The following is a 17,276-nucleotide window of genomic DNA, read 5'->3' as shown; positions in this document are numbered from 1 at the left end:
CATTTGTTGGAACCATCCTGGCTTTGGTCAGACGCCAAAAAAACTTCTCAGGTGAGAGGCAGCACCTGTGAGCACCAGCTCATTCCTGATCTTCAGTAAAGAGGAGTAATCATGGTGAAAGCAGAAAGGGAAGCTGCTCTTTGCGACAGCAGTACAAAGGACTCAGTATCTGGTTCACAGAGATGATAATCCAAATAAAATAGAATAATATAATTCAAATACTCCACAGGCGTGTTATTTCTATTTTGATAACAACTTGCTATAACCATGCAGAACACATTTATCACACAGATATTTTTGATCACTGGATTTGGTGTGATGGTAGCTGTTACTTCACCCCCAAAAAACTGCCAGCTATTGTTCTTAATTTGCTTGCCTGCAAAAAGTTGTTCTCATTAATACCATCCCACTGTAAAAGAAACTAAATTGACAAATAAGCGCTGGACTGCAGAACACCTGACTCCATCACAGACAACTGTAGAAAGCTGGCGCTACTTCTGTGGCTCTAACTGATATCCATATGAACAAAAAGCTTGAAACATGAGGAATCATCTCAGATGTGGTTCACTTAAACACACACTCCAGTCACCGATATCTTCTTCATTTTGTTGGTTAAATGTAAATGTGTTGGTTTTAATTCACACATTGCAGTGTGGGACAGAGAGACCATGTCTCACTGTACATTCACCCACTAGGAAATTGCTTCAGCAAGGAAGTGCTACACTATATAGCATGGTTCAGTAAACAAAAATAAGCATTTTAAATAGTGCCTGCCTTCCTAGGAAAGATGGTTACTGAGAGGACACATTCTGGCAATACTTTAAAACATACTGTCTGTTAATAAGGAAAAGTTTGTAGTCAGTCACACAACATTAAATTACTACCCCACAAAATGGTGACATTAAAACTTCAGTCTCATCCCACTAGTAAAAAACAAAATTCTGATAAGTTATTTTTAATTGTCATCATTACATTCCTATTTTTGTATTTCAGAGAATAATTTCTGTTATTTTGAGAGAAGGCAAACTTCAGTGAAAAAACTAATATTCCTAATATCTATGCAATCCCAGTATGTAAAGAACATGCTAAAACTATTAAAATATTCTCTGAAGTTTTCCCTTCAGAGTAGCAGAATCTTCTCAGTGCTGGTTTTCATTAATAACAAGAAATTAAATAAGGCACAAACAAGATTGAGTCAGTCATACCTGCCATTTTCAATTTCTGTGGTGATTTCCAAACACAGAAGACAACAAAATTTCTTGTGGAATATGTATTGGTATCAAAACTGTCTGTCCCTGCTTACCTGGTTTTTTTTTCTTCCTATGTTCCCTATAAACTATTTCAACAGTAAGCAAAGAACACTGCTTCTAAGTTGTGATGCAGAATCAGTGAAATGCAGAACTTGCACTGATAATGACTTTGAAAAAAACCCAAACATTAGATGATCAGCATCATTCAGAGCCATAAAATCTTACCACTTCATACCACAGAAAACACCAGAAGAGTTTGTGTTCCCCAGCCACCCAGCATAGTCAGTGCCAGCAGGAAGAGGAAAGCAAAAAACAAACAAACAAACAAAAAATCAAGCAAACAAGCAAACAAAAAAAACCACCAAAAAACCCCAGAACACTAGCAGAGTGATACAGCAATCAAGATTACTCGTATCCAACATAAATGTTATTATTTTACCCTGAATTTTACAGAGTGTCACAATCATCTTGCCTGAATGAAACACTGAGCAGGTGATCAATCTAACCCCATACACATAGGATGCTTTAGTCCATTTTTGCGTAAGTCAGGATGGATGGTACTCCTGACATTTCAACATGCATAAATTCAAACGGCCTAGGTAAAACATTCAAACACAATAGAATTTTACAGCCACGATCATAAGACTCTTACAGATAACTGATGACTCTGCATCTTTTTTTCCAAGAGCATCAGCATGACTAACTAAAGAGGGGTCAGATACAGGCAATAGGGAGAAAGTGCACATCAAGTCTTAGCTACTTTAATCACCAGAGTGCAACATGATCTTGACAGCTCTTCAGGGAAAGCCTTGAGCTATGGCAGCTCAGGTAATTTTGAATAATACTAAAGAAACAATCCATAGTAGGGATATAGGTATGTATTGAGATTCAAGGGAAGTTGTCTACATCTAAATTACTGAAGGATCTAACACTGAAGCTTCTGTGTTTCCAGTCATGTCACTCTCTAATGTTTCAGTGCACAAGAAGCTCTGATCAAAAACTTGTTTAGAGCTTATACCCTTCATAGCTCCCAGATAACCACAAAAGTAACTGTGCCTGTCAGTGGCAAACAGTGCTTCAAATTCAACATGTTGCTGTTCTTTGATGCAAGTTAGTGTTTGCTGCCACCATTCTCTGTTATCAAATATAACTGCATTTCTCATGAACATTAGCAAAAGCTGCTTCCCCTCTGATAAAAAAAATTATTTGTTTTCATCCAGTATCTCACATTTTCTTTCTATATGGGGAAAAAAACGTGGTTATGATTCAGATACAGTAGATTATCATCTCCCAACAATCAGTGAAGACTGTATCTTCATGAAGATTCTGCAAGATTTAACAAACTGTTTTAATGCTACGGCCATAAAATGCTGCTAACTTGGCCATGCAGATCGCAAGAGATGTAGATGCGTTTTGCCTATTCTCAGTTCCCTTCATGCTGAAAGGGCACAAGGGAGCAATTGTTGCCTCCTTTCCATCCCTGTGTTAGAGTCCTCCTGGTCCCAGCAGATTTTAAGAGAAAGAATGCAAAAACTGAGAGAGCGTGCCTGTGTCCTTTGCATGCTGACGAAAACCACCTCTAGAGTGTCATCTTATCCCACCTGGCAAAGGGTTTCAACAACATTCAGTTTAGCAAACAGAGAAAGACCAGCTGTCCAAGACAAAGTTCAGTCAAGACTGCAAGACTGAGGTGAAAAGAGGCAGAAGCTCTGACAAGGCAAGGACAGAATACATACAACTGGTAATTAGTATTTTGTTATTAATCTATCTTCTAGAATTAGTGTTTTCCAATTTGAGATTTAGTTGTAGTTTCAGATGCAGGAATGCAGCTAGTTAAGCCAGCTTCTTATGTCAGCAGCTGAGATATGATGACGTTTCCTTTCATTTTCGTCCTTCCTCACCTTTATTTTGTCCATCACTTCTTCACCTTAATTGTAACCAACTACAGTGCGCTTTGCATATCACAACTGACCAAATGTCCCAATTGTTCACGCACTAGGTATCTATCTGGACTCCACACTAAGTTTCGGCAATGCCTTCCAAGCATCTCTCTCCACATGTCCATCCCCAACACCCAGTCCTCACAAAAGGCTTTCTGCCATCCAGGTTATACTTTAACTTTTCACGAGGCATGTGACAGAAGTAAGAAAACAGATAAAGACAAACAGAAGGCCTCTGCACAAGGTTTCCAATCCTAGGTCTCCAGTTCTCACTTTCTTGAGTTTCTGAGGACCCATGTAAGAAGAAAGAGATTCCTCTTGCCTTACCAGGTGAGAGCCTGAAACACCCTCAGCCTTCTGTGTTCAAAATCTAGAAGCTAATTTTTAACATACACCTGGAAAGAGTACGAAGCATAACCTCTCTAAACTGGCCTCCTTTGATCAGATGCAAATTGCTAGCCCACAATAACATGATTAAATTCAGTAAGAGGCTCATATCTCTCCCTTATCTAAGAAACCGATTCTCTTCCAGCTTAAGATGAGCAGACAAGCTCACGCAGCAGTAACCTCAGGGATAGATGCTTGTTGTCAGCACATCTTCCATGAGAACACGCTGGTTTTGAATTTGAGGATTCACACAATACTTGCATATTTTTTATCCTTGAGTCCTGGGGTTTAAAACATTTCCTAATGTTTCCTTTAAAATGCTTCCTAAAGTTCACCTCATTTCCCTGACTTTCAAGAACTGTGAACATGGATGGAAGAACAGAAAATAAAAATACAATCTTTCCCTCTTCCTCAATGTAACTGGGCTAATGTGTTAAACGTAGAGGCAAAACAACTGTGGAACACATAATACTTTAAAAAAAGAGAAAATAAACAAGGCCAAAGCATACTTAGATGCATTCTTAAAATTAACAAGCATGTACATTAAGGGATCTCAAGCAGTCCCATAGTGAGCATACAAGATATACAAATACTGTTTTCTGTACTCAAGTCAAACTTAATCAGCTCTAAAGTTGAAACAGGAGTTCCATAAAACACCTTCATTTAACTCGATTGGAAGGGATACTGAACAAAATTCCAGTAATATTTTTCTTCTTAAAGTATTTACTCAGATATCACTTCAACGACAAGTATTTTAGGTGGTTTATAACAAGATCTGATTTAATGTCTCAGGCAGAAAACTGGGAAGGAGGGAAGTGTGCCCAGAATTTTACAGACACTGTCTTATACTGGTACATCTTCACGTGTCATTTTAGAAATGACAGGGCTTACTGCATCAGGTATATCTTACAGACCTTTTGCTCAACACAGAACACAATTCCCGTTCTCTAAAGGAAACAACTCTTTGTGATAATTGTGGTGGTGGAAGCCAGAAGCAGCATAATCACTGCAGAGTACTGTTCGATTATAGAGCAGGCAGCAGAACACCACTAACTGAGCTGCAGCATGCACAAAAAAGGAGCTACCACTTCATATTTTAAGTATGGTTTTAGCCTCTGAAAACTAGCACAATATGATTTTTTTGTTGATGTAAGTATCCTACATAATTTCCACAGTGAAGACATCTAAAAATACTTGTTGAAATACCACAGATTGCCACCTCTCAGAAGAGAATCTTCTCCACCACAAAGCACTCATAAATGCTAAACCCGACATGCATACACGTGCTCTGATGCTTGGAACATTAACCCAGGTTACTCTCCTTCACTCAGGGTATCAATTGTTGCCAAGGTGAGCCAACAGCATTGACCACGTCTCTGCTACTTCATTTCAGCAAGACCGGCCAATTTCCATCAGCAAAATTCTGATTTTGTCAAGTTTTTGGATAACCTCTATTTCAGCACATGACTTGTAGGAACAACAACAACAGGCTGCACGCTAAGGACTTTTTGAGGTAGGTATTCAATATGGATGGGGGGGCTCTGATGCAAAGAAGGGGCAAACAAGAATACCCATGCACTAAAATAACCCTACCTGGAACAAACCCAGTGTGTCTGCACAAGGTTATCACTGTTTGCAATATCCCAGCAGCTCCCCACATCAAAACAAAGCAGCTCCTTGGATAGTTTTTAAGTTGATCCCTCGCACCAGAACATTCTACTGCAGTAGCACTGCCATCCAGACGTACCAGATGAACTGAGCATCAGGGGTGAGGCAACAGCCTTGAAGTGCTCCCCAAAGCAGTGCTGCATTGGTTTGGACAAAGACCATCAGTACCCAGTGAAACTTTTATGCTGCAGCGCCTTGAGGACACAGCAAGATTTTCACGTCCACATCCTCTCTAACAAATCCACCCAACTCTCAAGTCTCACATCTTACTAGTGCCCAGAACTTCTCTCTCTTCCACAGTTGAGGACATGAGGGTCCAATCAGCTTCCTACAAGGTGCACGCAGAGGACCCAGGATCCATACTAGACAGAGCTCTCGAGAAGCTGCTAAAGGGAAGCCTATGAGGATTGAGGGGAAAAGATGCTCTGGTACTAACCATTTCTGGTTCACCAGAGGGAAATCTTTCCCTTCCCAGTTTTCCCAGCACGTCCAGTGCCAACGTTTTCCAGTTCAAATCTGCTGCTACAAATAGACTTGAAATTAAGGCTGCACAGTACCTGTTTATTATGACAGAGAAGGGGGGTATGAACTATGGATATAATAAAACCAGCAGGGGAGGCTTCCCTAAAAGGGAAAGACAGCAGGAAGCACATGGATAAACTGGCATTAGTTAGCTACTCACTTATCTTCTGAGGTTTTGTTTGGTTTGTGGTTGTGGAGTGTTTTTCTGGTTTGGATGGGTTGTTTTTTTCCTTTTCATTTTATAGTTGGTTTTACAAGTGATCACCACAGAGACACTTCAGTGCCAAATTAACTTAGCAGGTCTGTGTTGCTATACAGCAAAATCACAACTAGTGAGTCCTGTTGGTGTTCATGGGGTTGAATAAAGCCTAGCTCCTGTCACAGGAACAAAACAGTGGTTTAAACAATCAGATCACAGAAACATAAAATCAAAGACAATACATGTGCATTTAAATATTTCTTATTCTTATATTCTATAAGAGTATTATTATCCAACATGCACTTAGGATGGATAAATGGATATTCTACATCCTATATGTAAGCAGGCTTGTATATGTGACATAAAAGGAATTTATATTAGTAAATATTTCACACCCAGTATTACTCCATATCGAAAACACAGAAAGTTATCGGCTACAATGTGAGTTTAAAATAACACTATTTACATTCACGGAAGTCTTCTGATAGCACGATGTACACAAAATGTTCTGCAGAGTAACTGAATGGAAATATTTTCTAGAAACAGAAGAGGGAGATGTTAGCACAACTGGCTTTGAACCAGAATTTAACTGTATCTGTAATTGCCTTTTACTCAATTGCCACACTAAACTCCTACATTAGCTAAAGATGCACGTCCATTTCATCACTACACTGGCTGTTTTTCTGTCTAGTTTGAAAGCTTTATTTCATCTATTCTTCATACTCAAGAGCTATTAAATTCAACACTGATTAACTATTTTGACTATTTAATATTTTTCCGAGTCTGAATCAGAAAAGTTCCAGTGACTGGAATCCTGCTAAATTACTAACTAAACTTGAGCACTGTACAATGCAACATACTTCAGAAGGTAATAATTTACTTTAGGCACAGTTATTTACACAACCGAAATACAATAAAGGAAAGCACCAGTGATAAGACTATTAACATATAAATCTATTCAGCTCCATAATGAGGATGAAAGAGATTAAACAGAAATAGGAATAAACAAGAACTGTTAACAAATCAGTATTCTAACTGGCATTAAACCCATCAGAGCAAAACCACCACCATTGTTTACTCTGAATAACGACAAGTCCGCACGTTACAGCTCATGACACAACCTTAATGCAGAATATGAGAAAATCTTTCCAGTTTCTGACATAGCCAGACAAGACCCTTTCTGAAGTTCCCTCATCTGTAAAAGCATCTGATATATTTTGACAACTGTCATCCATCCTGTTTCTGTGATTCCTCAGCTACACAGATTCCTGACATAAAGAAATATGACCACAGATTTCAGTAATGATGTATTTACTAAGAGTAAAGACTAAAAATCTTGCTTTTCACAGCTGAAATGCCTGTTCCCATTTCAGTGACTATTTTCATGATGTCATATATTTCCCATTAGGAATAGGATTTACTAGTCAGAAGCAGGGCAGCAGTTCTGCAACAGACCTCCACCTCCAATGCAAGGGAACAAGATTTCTTCCACACAGCAAACAGAACCTCCTCCTTTTTAATACTTGGTGAATTGTTGTCCCTAGCAGGACAGCCAGCTACCCAACCTGGCGGCAACCAAACCCAAACGTCCTACTTCAGGACTCCATATGCTACCATAGAATTAAACTGTAAATCAAAGACGTAAGACGACGGACATACTTGAGTGTAAATGATGTACGAGCCTTTTTGCCTTTGACTTACAGGCAGAGCAAGTGACACAACACCTGCCGTGACAAAAGCCCTCTCTGAGGAAAGGGCAAAGTTACCTTTCTGTTAGAATAAATAGAGTGTTTATTTTGAAAAGCGACCAGAAATGATCTCGCTTCCGCCAGCACCGACCCGTACGACGGAGCTGGGGAACCTGAGGCCATCCCTGGGCCGCTGACAGGACTCGGGGCAGCTCCTGCGGTCGCTGCTGGGCACCGAGGCGCGATCGCTGTCAGTTCGCAGCGGGCGATCGCGGCCCCGCGGTGCCGGCGTCCCACGAGGAGCGACGAAACAGGTCCAGCAGCGGCCCGGGGCAGAGCCACACGCGGGGAAGTTTCCCGAAGTCACTCGGAGCACCCCCGCGCCCCCCGGCTCACGCCGCCCCCGGCTGCAGAAGCCCGGGCCGGGGCAGCGCAGGCGACAGCACCGCGGAGAAAAGTTAGTTGCTGCGAGAGCGGGAGCGGCGGGGCCCGGCCCAGTGTGTCCCCCCCGCCCCGCCGCGGGTGCCGGCCCCCGGCCGCCACCGCCCCGCACGCCCCCCGCTCCAGGACCGCGGCGGCGGAGCAAGATGGAAGGCGCGGGGCCGCCCGCCCGTCCCACCGCGGGGCGGGAGCCGCCGTGCCCTGGGGATGGGCTGGGGAGGGGGCGCCCGTCGGCGCCGCAGCCCCCCGCCCGCCAGCCTGCCTGCCTTCCCGCGCCGGCGGGCGGCTGGCGCCCCCGGTGCTCCGCGCTCACCTCGCTCCGGCTCGGCTTGCAGGCAGATGGGAATGTTCTTCTTCCAACCCGGCATGGCTCCGCGCTCCCCGCTCAGCGCTGCTGCGGCGGCGGGGGGCGGCTCATGGCAGGGAGAGGCGGCGGCGACCCGCGCGCAGCGGGAAGTCGGCGGCTCCGGCGGGCAAGGGCGGAGGGGCGGCGGCCGCGCCGTGGGAGGGAGGGAGGACGGGGGAGGGGAGGCGGCGGAGCTCCGCCAGCCTGGGGGACGGGAGGCAGGGAGGAAGGGAAGGCGAGGGCTCTCCCCGGTTCAGCCGGGGACCGGAGGGGTGGGCGGGGGGATTGTGGGAGGCAGAGGGAGGCGCGGAGCAGTGCCCGGCCCTGGCGCCGCCGGCAGGTGGCTGGAGCTGGTGGCTGCACAATGGAGAGCCCGGGGCGGCCTCGCTCGGCCCCGCTCGAGCACGGCGGGACCAGGTGGGGCGGGGCGGGGCGGGGCAGGGGTCGCCACCGCCTTTCGGCCGCCAGGTGCTGACGGGGCGCGGAGCTCCCGCGCGGCGCAGGGTCGGGGGCTCCGGGCGCGGCCGCGCCACGAGTGTTGGCGGCCGTGAGGACGGCAGCGGGGTGTGGAACTGCACCTCGTGCAAGGGTCTGAGTTTTGGCCCCTGCGGGCGCCCAAGGTACGGGGACGGCGTGTGCTGCCCGTCCCGCCGGCCCCTCGTCTCGCCTCGCGGCTCCCGCCTCAGGGAGGCACCACTGGAATGAGCTCGTCCCTTTTCCTCCGCAATTCCCGACTGGCCAGTTTGCCTGCACGTAGGTGTGCGAAAGCTGGGGAATAAGGAGTTAAAACAGAGGCAAACTACCGTGGAACGGCACCGACAGCCCCCTGATCAAATAAACAAGAATTTGCACCATAAAGAGCCCAGGACCCGATTGTGACAGGTCGGATTTCTGTTACTATTACAGCCAATTCCTTGCGACCATTTGACCAAAAGACCTCAAATCTCCCCACTAAAATTATTTCTGACACAACCATGTCCTAATAGGAGAGTAATGCTGCGGCAATTAAGTATTCCTTTTATTTTTTACAGGGAAAAATCAACCGCCATAAAAATTCAAAGTGGCAGGTTTGAATGTTACTTGAAAATAATGATAGTAGTACAGGTGACTTTTTTTTTAATCTTCCAAGGCACTTCTTGGCATGGACTGCAATAAGAGCTTCATCCTGCCTAAAAATTACGTTGTGATTATTTTTATATTGTCAGTGCTTTCCTCACATTTATAGAAATTGTGTCATTTTATGTGGTCAAACAACTACATGTGAACCCTTTATTCAGATGAAGATTTAAAGGGTTTCCTAGGTTTAATTTATACTGTAAATATGACAGTTTCCTGACACAGCATTCTTCTGTCTTGACTTTGTGCCAGCCCTTCAAGCAGAATGTGTGTCTTGCTACTTATGAAAACCCCTTGTTTAAAATCCCGTTGATGAAAGCTGCAGCTCCTGGCTTTTACTGCATCGAACTTGGGCCACAATCCCATCATCAGTAATGCTGCAGGATCAGTGATTCAAACAGAGAGTAGGTATATCCTGGATTTCTGTTGAATTAAGAGTATGAGATGAAGAGTTGCTTTTGTTGGCAACTCTCTTGCAGCCTATGAGAGGACAGGGGATACCTGATCTAGAACAAAACCCAGCAACATGGTGTTAACAAACCAAAATCGTTTTACCAGGTTAGAAGTGTCAGACTGGGTTTATGTCAGCTTTGAGTCATGTGACCATTGATATTTTTGTTTCATTATTGGTGGCACTAAATTTGGATTTCCTGCATATTTGAACGACAATCTTGTGTTCTTTATTGAAGAAGAGATATGTTTATGCTAATATTCACCTTACTTTCATAGTCCTTTTACTTAAATAATGTTGGGGGTTTTTTTACTGGTATTTCTAAAGAAAAATGTGAGTATGCATAGGAATTTGTAAGCACTATAAAATAAAGATTTCCAGCCAGATTCTTTGCTCACAGGGCAAAGCTTCCAGAAGATGCCTTTGGGGTGTTCAAGCAGGTTCAGAGAAGATGGAGAGGGACAAGATTCTGCAGTTGCTAAGCCCAACAGGCACCGACAAAAGGAGCAGGTGCTGAAAACTGTCCCAAGAGTTCCAGGAGAATACACAGCCAAGAATAGGTTTCAGGGCAATGAAGTGGTTTAGAAATCATATAACTACTTTAAAAAGAAAATTACTTTGGCATTTACCTCTGCTATTTCTTCTGTGAAAACTGGGCTTTCAAGTACTGTGGGATGAAATAAAACTTCAGATGATTGTGTCATCCGTGTCCTAAATCTTACATATTTTACAATCTTACAAATCTTACAATCTCTGATGTCCAGCTTTTACTTCTGGCATTTCCATTATGAATGAAAAACAAACATTAAGCCTTGAAATTGTAGTTCCGATCCTCCAGCCAATTTTTTGCCAGCACTGGAATTCTGCATAATTGCAGGTCAGAGGAATTAAGAAGTAGATTGCCCTACTCTTCAGTCCACAATAAGCCATTTTCTAGCTATTTTTTATAGTGTCATCATGTTGAATGTGAGTAACAATTCCTTAGGACTGAATGTGGGATTTTTCAGAACTCTGCAGGAGTCATAAAATTCCAGCTGCTGGTTTGGATTTGCTCCAGAAATGTGTTTCAAAATGAGGGATAAGTCTTTTTTTTTTTTCTAAATATCACTGATTTCTCAGAAATAAATATACTATATCTTAAATAGCTGACAATATTTGCATAATTGAATGGAATATGCATACTTCTCTCTGTCTTATGCAGGACTTTACAAATAAATCATTCTAGGCAATGGCACTCTATGATTCCCCATCTCTTTGCTACAGGAGAAGCTTTCATGGGTGCCTGGCTCAAGATAATTTAATTGCATTCTCTTACTCACATGAGCTGTTTTACACTGAACAACTGCTTCTTCATATCCCAATGCTAGTAATGGAAGAAAGCAGTCACCTGATTTAGATGTGCATTTTATGGTGAATATAGCACACTGGCAGCATATAAACTTCCTGCCAGCTCTTTTCTATCTACAGCTTTTTCCCTCAGAGAATTTTAAATTAATGGAATCTTCATTTTCAAGGAACTACCCTTTCTTCTTATTTGATGCTGTAGTATGGAGGTCATCTGAAGTGTGTAAGTAAGACCCTAGAATTAATCAAAAGCAAAAGAAGTATAATATTGCCAAGGAAAAGTTTTATTTCATGAGTATTCTGAAGAAGAGATTCATTTTTTTAATTTCCTGTTCTTATGCATTCCCTGAAAGCTAGGTAGGAGAAATATGAAGATGGTCAGACTGAGGGTTCAGTTTCTGGAGGATTGCAATATTTCTCAGTAACTGCAGACTTGCACCACCAGTTACCTTCAAGTTATGAGACATGCCTAAGTGACTGACATGTTTCCATACACATTTTTGATTAATTAGATCTTTAAAAGGTGGCAAGGAAAATCTCTCCTGCAAATAAAAATCAAAAATTACCTAAAATAACTTTGGTAATATTAAGATATTGCAACTTCTACACATTTCTGGATCCGAAAGGCCCCACATCTTCCATTCTGAATAGATGGAAAATGCTTGAGCCTACCACATTGCTCTTGGTGGTTCTGCCATCTGGGTAGAAGGGTAGGTTCTGATTATTTTAGATGGACCGGTCGCCAATGTGAGCCTGGGACTGTGGTATCGTATTCTTACTAAGAGTTACATACATCGGTACAAGTCACATTAAAATGTGATTTCATTAAAAAACTGATCCCAATCTTGCCAGAGCTGAGCACTGGGCAGACCAGAGATGCACTTTATACAGCAGTATCTTCCCTGCCCACTGTTCTTTTATTTTCTCTTTATTTTCCTTTAATTGAAAAGGAACCTTATCTTGAAAGTTGATTGTGACATCCCTGAACATCAGATCAAAAGGTCCATAGATGAAACACATGGAGTACACCAACAATTAATTTTTTTTTTTAGATACATTTAGATTCATTAACAAAAGTGAAGGAAAAAATAGTTGGACATCCTGACACAGAGTGGTAGCCAGTTATTGTCAGCCTCACTGGGGAATATTCACCTTAGGACAGTGCAGAAGGCGTGGTCCCTTTGGCTTGCTCTGTTTATGGCTCCATGAATCTCTCATGTTGGCACAGTGGGGGATTTCAGCAGAGGAGGAGGATGTCTGAGCCTGCCTGTGGAAATAGGCCCTTCAGGAAGTTAAGAGTCAGGTTACCTGGTCTGTCAGTCCCAAGCAGATTTAGGAATCAGACAAAACATGAGCACAATTAGTTTAGGCAAGTTGACAGCAATTCCATATATGCTCAGGATCAGAAAATTAGGTACCTAAATGGGAGTTTTATGGACTGTGTATGTTTACGAACCTGCAATCTATCTGTTGCCCTGTTATGTGTCTGTGTGCCCTTGGATTTAGCCATCTGATGTTTTGAGGAGGCAGGAAGATTTTCTCTATTTTCCTTAAAAGACAACATTTTTAATGTTTTATCTCAGATCCTTGAACTACAGCAAACAAGCAAACAAGCAGAAGATGGTATGTACATTCTTGCTCATGACATCATCCTTGTGCCGAACAGAGAGCGGACTTCCTAGTACTACCTACTTGCCTCTTCCTGTTTCTATAACCTACTCCAAGAGACAACATCTGCTGAAGTTTTAAGCTCTGAACTGATATAGGTACCCACGATCAAAATTTGGGGATTTTGTGTGCTGCTAAAATAAAGTGCTCTAATTAGTGCTTATAACTGTTTTGTTTGCACAAAAATGAGTTGTGTAAATCAGCTGCAAACTGCTACACAATTACCAGTGTAATGAAAAAAAGCAAATTATGCAAATATTAAATAGCCTGACTTATTACTGCCTTTTTGTGCTGATACTGAAGTATAAATAAAATGAAGCATTAACTAGAAAAGTATGGCCAGTCTTCGCGAGCGAAGATTTGAGAAAGGTCTTTACGCTTCGAGCCTGCACAATGGATTTTTTTTAGGTGAGACCCAGTGTGCGCTGAACTGAGCCCACCCTTTAATCCTGAGGTTCATCTGCCGGGGCCGAGCAAGCTTGGACAGTGGCAGCGAGGTCCTCAGGATGTAGGTTTGTTTAGAGTGACCTTCTCTTAGATGGATGGCCTTACGGGGCTGACGAGCTCCATCTGCCCGGGGGAGATTCCCTGACCGGGAATTGAACCCGGGGCCGCAGCGGTGAGAGTGCTGCATCCTAACCACTAGACCACCAGGGGGCCCCTAACTAGGAAAGACTTAAAAAAAAAAAAAAAAGAAGTAGTAGTTAAAATTTTCATCTTTGCAAAAAATACTTCAATAAGTAAGCAGGAAGAACAGATATAAGAAAACATTCAAAAATATCTGAAAGAACCTAATGATTTTTGATGTATCTGAAGCCCTAACCAATATATCCACAATGCCAATGTGCCGAAATTACTGAGAATACTAAAACTCCATGCATGACTCTCATATGTGCAGGCATTCCCATCTCTGATGGTGTTCTACTACCCTCACAGGAAAAAGATTATTCTAATGCTTCACCTAAACTGCCTGCATTTCAATATGTGCCCATTGTCTCTTGGTCTTTGACTAAATACCACTGAGAAGTTTGGCTCCATCTTGTGTACTTGCTCCAGTCAAGTATTTATACACATGGATGAGATCCCTCAGATAACTTTCTCCTCTCCAAGCTGACCAGCTCCAGCACTTACCTTCACTCTCCATATGTCGGGTGCTCCAAGGCCATAATCATCTTCAGGCCTTCACTGGATCAGCTCCAGTATGTCCGTGTCTGTCTTGCACTGGGGAGCTCAGGACTGGATGCAGCACTCCAGGTATCTCTCACCAGACTGAGCAGGGAGGAAGAATCGCCTCCCTGACCAGCTGGCAGGGCTCTGCCTAATGCAGCCCAGGAGGGGCCACAAGGGCACATTCCTGCCTCCTCATCAACTTGGTGTCCACCAGGATCTCCAGGCACTTTGTTACCAAGTTGCTTTCCGGCCGGCCAGGCCCCAGAATATAAGACTATGTGGGGTTACTCCTCCCCATGTGCAGGACATCGCATTTCCCCTTTCTGAACTTCATGAGACTTCTGTTTTTCCATTTCTCCAGCCTGTCGAGATGTGAATGGAGCACAACTATGTGGTGTGTCCATCATTCCTTCCAGTTTTGTGTCACCAGCAAACATGCTGAGGGTGCACTCTGTCCCATCATTCAGGTCATTAAAGATGTTAAACAGTATTGGTCCCAGTATCACCACTAGGGCCTGGCCTCCAGCTGGACTTGGTGTAACTGACCACAGCCCTCTGTACAGTCCCTCTCAGGTGCACTGACCTTCATGATACCCATCACTCAGGGCTCTCTGCCTGCCTGGAGGAAGGCTCTAGAATTCCACTTAATTTCCGTGGTCAGCATAGGAAAGGCTTTAATTTTAATGGATGGTTCTCGACATGGTTGAACAGAGTTTTACAGAAAGGACATAAAGCCGGCAGCAGAAAAGGAACGTAGCTTTGGGAACAACCCAGGGAGTTAAAAGCTCAGGATCAAACTGCAAAAAAGAATGGGCTGTGAGGCATCCTGGGATGAGAATGGCTTAGGGAACAGACTAAAGAAGACCTGGAGGAAACCAATCCAGACCATGGTAACTGCCATTCATGGTTTTTATTGCTGCAGACACTATGAGGAATGATTTCTAGTTTCATTGTGACCAATGAGATTATTATTGTCAAGGGTGCTGCATGTAGTGAAATGGGATTTTGATTCAGATCTGGGGACAGGCCACGTATTTCCTCTTTCTCCCTCGATCTTCCATGAACCAAGGCAGATTCCATGAAAGGACAAGGAAAAAAAGAGAAAAAGGCTGGACAAATAACTGACAGTCTTTCCCTAAAAAGATAAGGTTGGCAGGTAACCTGAGTGGTAAACTTCAGAAAGCATTTTTCCTATGTGGGGTGCTGGTTCTGTCTGTTCTCAGCATGCTGCCCGGGTGAAGGCACCGGAGTTTAGAGGATGCCAGTTGTGCTTTCAGTTCTACTGTGTTCCTTGTTCAGCAGCCTGTCAGGGTTCACCCAGATGTCTCCGAAGTCATAGTGCTAGAGAACAGCCCATGCAAAACAATCTCAATTTGCCCCCTGAAATTCTTCATGTGCCTTTCCTACATATTTCATTTTAATGCTTATCTATGTTGAATTCTGATGAATGTATTTACTTACTTTTACTGGCAAGCGACCTGCAGCCATGAATACTATTAATGACACTTAGTGCGCTTTGGGAAGCCCATTATCTGAAAGCCAGCTGCTATTTCAGGCACATTAGTTATACCCATTATCCACACACAAGCCCCATGATTGATTGTCTCATGCATCCTCACTAGCCCAGAAATAATGACAGGCCAGTACTGACCCAGTCATGAACTTACAGCTATGAGGGGTAACCACCTCTATGGTGGAACTGTTTCCACTGCAGGGCAGAAGTGTCTCATTTCTTGAGGCTTAGGGCAAGCTCATGAAATCGATCCGCCTTGAGGGATGGAAGATCTGGAGCCACTGCTTGTGACCTTAAGTCTCCACACTGATATGGTCCTACCCCTCCTGAATCCAGCTTAGACCTGATGAGCTAATCTGTGCAGGATCCAGCATCTCACAGAACATCTACCTCTTGCATGAATTCCTGGCAAGCATAGAGGGAAGCCAGAATGAACAGCAGCAGGATGGAGGGAAGGAAAACAACCAGTGTGCAGTCTCAGAAGTGCCTCAAGTAACAACTGAGTTAAAGCCATTGGCATTTTACAGGGACACAATAATCTTAGAAATATTTCCTAAAATGGATGCAAGTTTTGAGTCACTACATGCCCCACCATCCTTAACACTAAATCTTTGTAACTGTAGGGTGAGGGAGAAATAGTCCTTAAAAGCTATGAGCAGGCTCTGCACTGTGGGTGTGAAAGACTTGATGTTGTGCCAGAAACAGATGACTTGCAATGTGAAAGCACACGGCAAGTGTAGATGTCCTCCAAGTGCCTTTTGAGACCGGGACCTCAGCTACCAAGATGCATTTGCAATTTTCAAGTTTTACCCTAAATCTTAAAGAAAAGGTTTTTATTTTCTACCTACTTTAACAAACAGCCATAAAGCTGATGCTCAGCTAGTGTGCCTACCAGAAAAATATTGGTCACACTTTTTCATTTTTTGAAGAGTAGATTAAATTTACTCTTTTAAGGAAATTCAGTATCATTAATGCAAATGTATGTGAATTACTCTATTATCTGTATCTCCTACAATATACAGAACATTGAGCTGGTCAGAGCTCAATGTTTTTGAATGTTTAAGACATACAAAATCTGTTAAGATTAGAGAGGCATCATGAGTTTTCTACAAAGAAGACATATTGTTTAGTATCAATTACTACTACTATCTAATGCTAACAGCCCTGATCCAGAAGTGGATGTACATATGACAAACCATAACTTTAATGATATGGTTAGCTAATGGAGTGAAAGGAGCTTTCCTGGATCAAGCAATCCAGCAGGTTCTGTGAAAACCAGTACTCACAGTGACATTTAAAGATTTATACTCTCACTTTAAAAGAAATAGGGGAAGATGTGGTACAGAATAAACTGATATGAAATATCCATATGTCTATTATGTATGTTTCTCTGTTGGACCACAGTAAGGTGTAGTTTCTTGATGATAAGAACAATCCAGTTATAAATCTTTTTCTTTTCAATTAGATACTGGTACATATATTGCCTTAACTATCCTGCATGAAGCAGTACCACTTCAGAGCTAAAACTAGCAGCATGTTTCAACTTTATTGTAAAGTCTCAGTATCACTAGGT

General features: G+C 43.0%; 1 protein-coding gene and 1 long non-coding RNA gene across 2 annotated transcripts in view; one reads left to right on the top strand and one right to left on the bottom strand.

Moving 5' to 3' along the window:
- The window catches only part of GRIP1 (glutamate receptor interacting protein 1), a 323,893-nt gene extending 315,383 nt beyond the window's left edge, over window positions 1-8,510 (bottom strand). Inside the window, exon 1 of the mRNA XM_017822141.1 lies at window positions 8,409-8,510. Coding sequence (XP_017677630.1) covers window positions 8,409-8,463 — 55 coding nt within the window. The 5' untranslated portion in view covers window positions 8,464-8,510. The remainder of the gene's footprint in view (window positions 1-8,408) is intronic.
- LOC108500835 lies at window positions 8,044-10,930 on the top strand. The gene is made up of 3 exons (XR_001876017.1): window positions 8,044-8,111; window positions 9,810-9,961; window positions 10,409-10,930. It is a non-coding gene; the product is annotated as an uncharacterized LOC108500835 (long non-coding RNA).
- Window positions 10,931-17,276: the final 6,346 nt, after the last annotated feature.

This window comes from Lepidothrix coronata, unplaced genomic scaffold (assembly GCF_001604755.1).
Source record: "Lepidothrix coronata isolate B3197 unplaced genomic scaffold, Lepidothrix_coronata-1.0 Scaffold95, whole genome shotgun sequence".
Lineage (NCBI taxonomy): Eukaryota > Metazoa > Chordata > Aves > Passeriformes > Pipridae > Lepidothrix > Lepidothrix coronata.
The sequence above is the reverse complement of the archived record's forward strand: the minus strand, read 5'-3'. Positions and strand labels throughout refer to the sequence as shown.